Raw genomic sequence first — 4,937 nt, 5'->3', positions numbered from 1 at the left:
TAGGTGGGGGACGACAAATATGTAAGAAAAGGTTTTAAAGATGAAATAATGCGTGCAAAAGTGGGTGGAAAAAAAATATTAATATCTTTAATATTGTTTATTTCAGAATGGATGCAAATACTAAAACAACCTGGCATGTATCTCCGCATTCCGAAGATACTGATGAATTGACTCTGAGGCAAGGACAGAATCTGATCGGAGTAGCTGCTCGTAGGGTTTGGGATGAATTATATATTTGTAAAAAACCTTTGATTGAAGAGGTATTGTGCTTAAAAATTCTCATCAAAACTGTTTTAATCACTGAATAATCATTATATCAACTTCATGATTTTTTATTTTTATTTTCAGGTTTTCAAAATGACTCTGCCGGCCACCAACAACAAAGCTCCTGATTTAGCCGACATTAGAGAACAAGTCCATGAAACTGCAACGAAAATTTGGCTCAACTACGTCGATTCCGAACGAAAAGCATCCTATAAAAATCCTTGGGAAATCCACAATCAAATACAGTCTGTAAGGAAGATATTTAATTTTTTTTTATCTCAATGAAAAATTTACCTATCGAATAATTTTTTAATATATTTGTATTTATGAACGTTATAGAAAATTCAAAAAGTCACAGGAGGCCTCACCAGGTTAGCTAGTCGATCAAAAGTTAAGAAGGAAGAGTCGTTACGAGTCAAATCCCAAGTGAGCGGAAGCGGGAGTGAGATAGAAACGACTGCGACTACTCAGCATCAAGTTGCTCTCATCAAGGAGCTGGTGAGTTGAGGGTGGCCATTTTGTTTACCAAAATTTTATTTATAAACTGTTCTTCTAGAAGGTCCTCGTACTTATGTCAGACTCTGTTCCTGAATGATGATGGTTGTAGGAACATGGTCCAGGTGGTCCAGGATTAAAAAAATAGCAGGAAAAAATATTTATTAGTAACCAACGGTTCACTATAGTTTGCTGGGCTCCATCAGACCTCATCATTTAAAATCATCTGAATTAAGGTTGTTATCTCGTTTTGATTTTTAGCCTTGATGAAGGCCAGAAATTTAGGTTGATACGTTGGCACAAATAAATAAGTTTTGTTTATTTCTGAATCTTTGCTGACCACACCCTCCCTCTTCTCTCCTCCCCCCCCCCCCAACCATCTTATTATTATTTACTTCTTATTTCATTTATCAGTGTCTCTTTGTTTTTAACTATTGTTGTCAATCTTCTTTGTCAGACAACTTTGTGGAATTGTTCTAAATTGCATTCTTGCAACTATTTTCTCTGCCCAACACAAAACTGGGTGATAATAAATTTTACTTATGTTTATTGAACTTGTAAGAAATTTTGTTTAATCCTTGTAGGTATAATAGTGTAGATAAATGTATTCAATATATTTTTTTTTAATACCTAACTAAGTCATAATACTCCTATCAACCCATTACAGATATATTGAATTATTTCTTAACTTTTACAGGTTGAGCTGCAATCAAAGCAACACAGCCATAACCAAGATTATATGGAGCGCTATGTGTTAGACGAATGGCTTCAAATAGAGTCGGAACTCACCAGGGAGAGAGCTCTATGGGGACCTCAGCTCCCGTCAAGGTTTCTATCATTAATATTTTAATATAGTTATCTATATAATGAGAATTTATTGTGCAATTTATATATTTTTTTAAAATTTACTTGTATCGAGCAATCAACTTGTAAAATTGGCCATAACTGGGAATGAGCATGAAACCGTTGTTTGATTCTAGTATTCCCTGTCTAATAGTAATTTTCGATGTTTGGATCAGGAGATAATATTGATTTAATTATAATTGATTTGCATTGCTGGTGTTAAAGCCACCTCATATCGACTGTGTCTTTTTGTTGGAAAGCTTTAAAATGAACGAACAACAAACTAGTTCAGATTAAAACATTTATTTGTTCAATTTAAACATTTTAAAAACTAAAACTAAAATAAACAAAAGATAACTAATGATGAATACAAGTAAAAATAAAAAGGCCTCTCAGGTGAAAATAAAATAGTTTTATAAATTATGAAGATGACAATAAACTAATTTACAAATAAACAAATAAATATACATAAAACAAATACTAGTCGACACAAGCTGCTTCACTTCGATAGGTCCGAGGAAGAGTGTTGCCGAGATGTTTAGGTCGCAGCTCTTGTAGCTAAATACACCGCTGTAATGGTCCAAAGTTTGTGTAGTGGCTCTTCGATAGTCTAAACATCTAAAAGTGTATTAGGCGAGACGACAAAATGAACGCAGACAGGGCTGGTTACACATGTTCATAGCCACTAATTATCCGGAACTCGTATTAAAGTCGAAACACAGGAAAGGTCTGGTTTCGAACTGTAATGACAGTTAACTCACTAAAAATGTCCAAACTATTAAATTATAAGGGCAGATAGGGCTGCTTAGATGCTACCATGGCCACTAATTAGCCGGAACTGCTATAAAAAAAAACTAAGATGGTTGGTCCGTTGCTAGGTGATGCCTTAACAACAATTACCAGCCCCTAGTAACTGTCTCTATTACTCATTATAACACACAAATATAATTACATTTTTTTCTTCTCAAACAACCAAATCCAATAAAAAATAATAAAAATAAATATAACTAATACAAATGCTATTTACAATTATTTACAAGGTAATTAGATTATGGCGTTAACAGCTGGTAAGAATGATGTGGACTGTATTTTTAGGGGTTATGAAATAAATTGTTCATGATAAAATAGAAAAGGAAAAAATCTCTATTCTTGATTAATTTGTAAAAAAAAAAAACTGATTATACAGGGCTTAGGCCTAGGAGGAGGTACAATTTGGTTTAGTTGGATTAGTATTTAAATTAAAATTTGTCTATTGATTTCAAATAGGATAATATAGCGTACTAAAATATATTATAATTTTACTTGGCTGATGATTGGTATAATACAATTGAAGCTGAAGGTCCTGTTCTCTTCTCTCTCACCTCTACTCCTATAATCGTATAACGAGTATTGGTCAATGTACAGCGATGGGCTACAAAGATTACAACCTTTCAACGAGAGATCATTACCTTCAAATTCCATAATTACACTCGGGATTATCTTGCCTTTAAAACATTTATTAATTGGGAGTAAAAAAAATGTTAGAAGAAAAAACAATTTATCTATACCAAGCAACATTATAAAATTAGCCAACTTTAGGAATTGGCATAAATTTTAAGTTTTATTTTCACTTGAGTCTATGATGAGGAAAATATTGTCTGCGGGTACCAAAACTCGGACTAGAATTGTCCTCATGTTCCACTTTCCCACAATAGTCCATCTTGTCCTCCATTTTCATATTTTGAAAATCTCGTCCATGACTGATAAAAATGGGCATGTTATTAGAATTGTAATTTTCTGACTAGTGGGATTTTTGCTGGCAACCATTCAATTTTTATTAATTTTTCTTATCACTGTTAATAGGAGCGGGTTGGTTCAATGAGTAAGGTACCGTGCTACTAACTCTGAGGATCCGGGTTCTAATCTGGCTGTAGTAGATAATTATTTATTCTGTCACTGTAGCTGTGAGTTAATGCTGTGGATTTGGGAGCCCTGTAACATGGGTACTCTTAACTGGGGACAAATCTGGTGGTTGAGCATGACCGTCAAGTACAAATTACAATAAACAAATTGTCTCCTTGCACAACCCTTGTTCATGAAACAGTTCTTCCTTACAAAGTACTGAACCCCTAACCTTTCATGGATTGTAGCAGTATAGGTCATGAAAAATATAAAAAATCATTATTAAATATTAGACAGATTTATAATATACTATTTCTTACTTTGCAAAAATTATTGTGGTAACGAGACCCTTAAACATGTTATACTTAAAAGTCCGGCATACAGAAAACAAGGAGAAATATTGTTCAAAAATCTAGATACCATTTACAATATATTAAATGTAGCAGACTAGGTATAAATATTTTACATCCATGAATATTTGAATTCTATAAACAAAAATGTGTAGCAGATTTAATTATGGTATAGTATATTAGTAAATCAGGTATATTTAACTTAATAAATAATATTAGTGACAAAGGAATCGGGCAAAATGTCTTACAGCGATTTCATAGAATATATAGTTAACTAATTTTTGGCTGTATGGAATAAAACAATGCCATTCAGACAAGAGAAAAAAAAATTGTTTCTTACTTTGATATACTATACTTTTTGATATTTATGCAATTTAAATAATATATTTCTTGAATTATATTCTTATCGATTGTTTTATGAAAAGGCTAGACAAGTGGATGCTTGATATGACAGAAGGACCATGTCGTATGAGAAAAAAAATGATGCGGAACGATCAGTTTTACATTCACTATCCGTATAGGCCTGAATTAGACTCTATTGAAAATGTAAGTTATCAATTTTTTATAACACTAAACTTCTCGTCAGCTTATGTAATTATTTGTAATAATCGTAATGATAATTTCCTTCTTTTTTTTTTTATTTTATTTTTTTTTTATAGAAATCACTGAAATATAAAGTGGCTACCTGCTGGGATAGTAAAGAATATTATCAGAAGTTTAAGGCCCACGTGATCAGTGATCAAGAAAAGATCATCATTGAAGAAAGGGACCATAACCACCATTCAGTCGATTCCAATGAAGACATCTCCAATCACCATGGCAACAGTAACTATCTCAAATGAACTTTATTGGTTATTTTTAACTTGTCTTTACAGTAAATTCTTTATAACTTGAGACACAGTGTTTCGAAGTCAATCTTGTTCCCTGATCCATTTAAACGTAAAATTGAACTCAAAATGATAATTACTAGGGGTATTCATGATCTTTGGTTTAACATGTTAAAGCGTGTTAAATGGAAAAACTCATGTTAAATCGAAAAAAATTGCCTTCTTTTACCGTGGTAAAACGAAATAACATTTAACATGGCTGAGAGTCTGTTACTTG

At 32.4% G+C, this 4,937-nt stretch overlaps 1 protein-coding gene across 2 annotated transcripts in view; it reads left to right on the top strand.

The window, feature by feature from the left end:
• The window catches only part of bchs (WD repeat and FYVE domain containing 3 bchs), a 90,389-nt gene that overhangs the window by 55,134 nt on the left and 30,318 nt on the right, over positions 1 to 4,937 (top strand). For both annotated transcript variants that reach the window (XM_014418138.3, XM_014418137.3), the window contains exons 36-41: positions 107 to 260; positions 349 to 513; positions 604 to 762; positions 1,457 to 1,587; positions 4,259 to 4,379; positions 4,493 to 4,658. In XM_014418138.3, coding sequence (XP_014273624.1) covers positions 107 to 260; positions 349 to 513; positions 604 to 762; positions 1,457 to 1,587; positions 4,259 to 4,379; positions 4,493 to 4,658 — 896 coding nt within the window. The remainder of the gene's footprint in view (positions 1 to 106; positions 261 to 348; positions 514 to 603; positions 763 to 1,456; positions 1,588 to 4,258; positions 4,380 to 4,492; positions 4,659 to 4,937) is intronic.

The sequence above is a fragment of the Halyomorpha halys genome, unplaced genomic scaffold (genome assembly GCF_000696795.3).
Source record: "Halyomorpha halys isolate HHAL.00 unplaced genomic scaffold, Hhal_1.1 Scaffold180.1, whole genome shotgun sequence".
Lineage (NCBI taxonomy): Eukaryota > Metazoa > Arthropoda > Insecta > Hemiptera > Pentatomidae > Halyomorpha > Halyomorpha halys.
The sequence above is the reverse complement of the archived record's forward strand: the minus strand, read 5'-3'. Positions and strand labels throughout refer to the sequence as shown.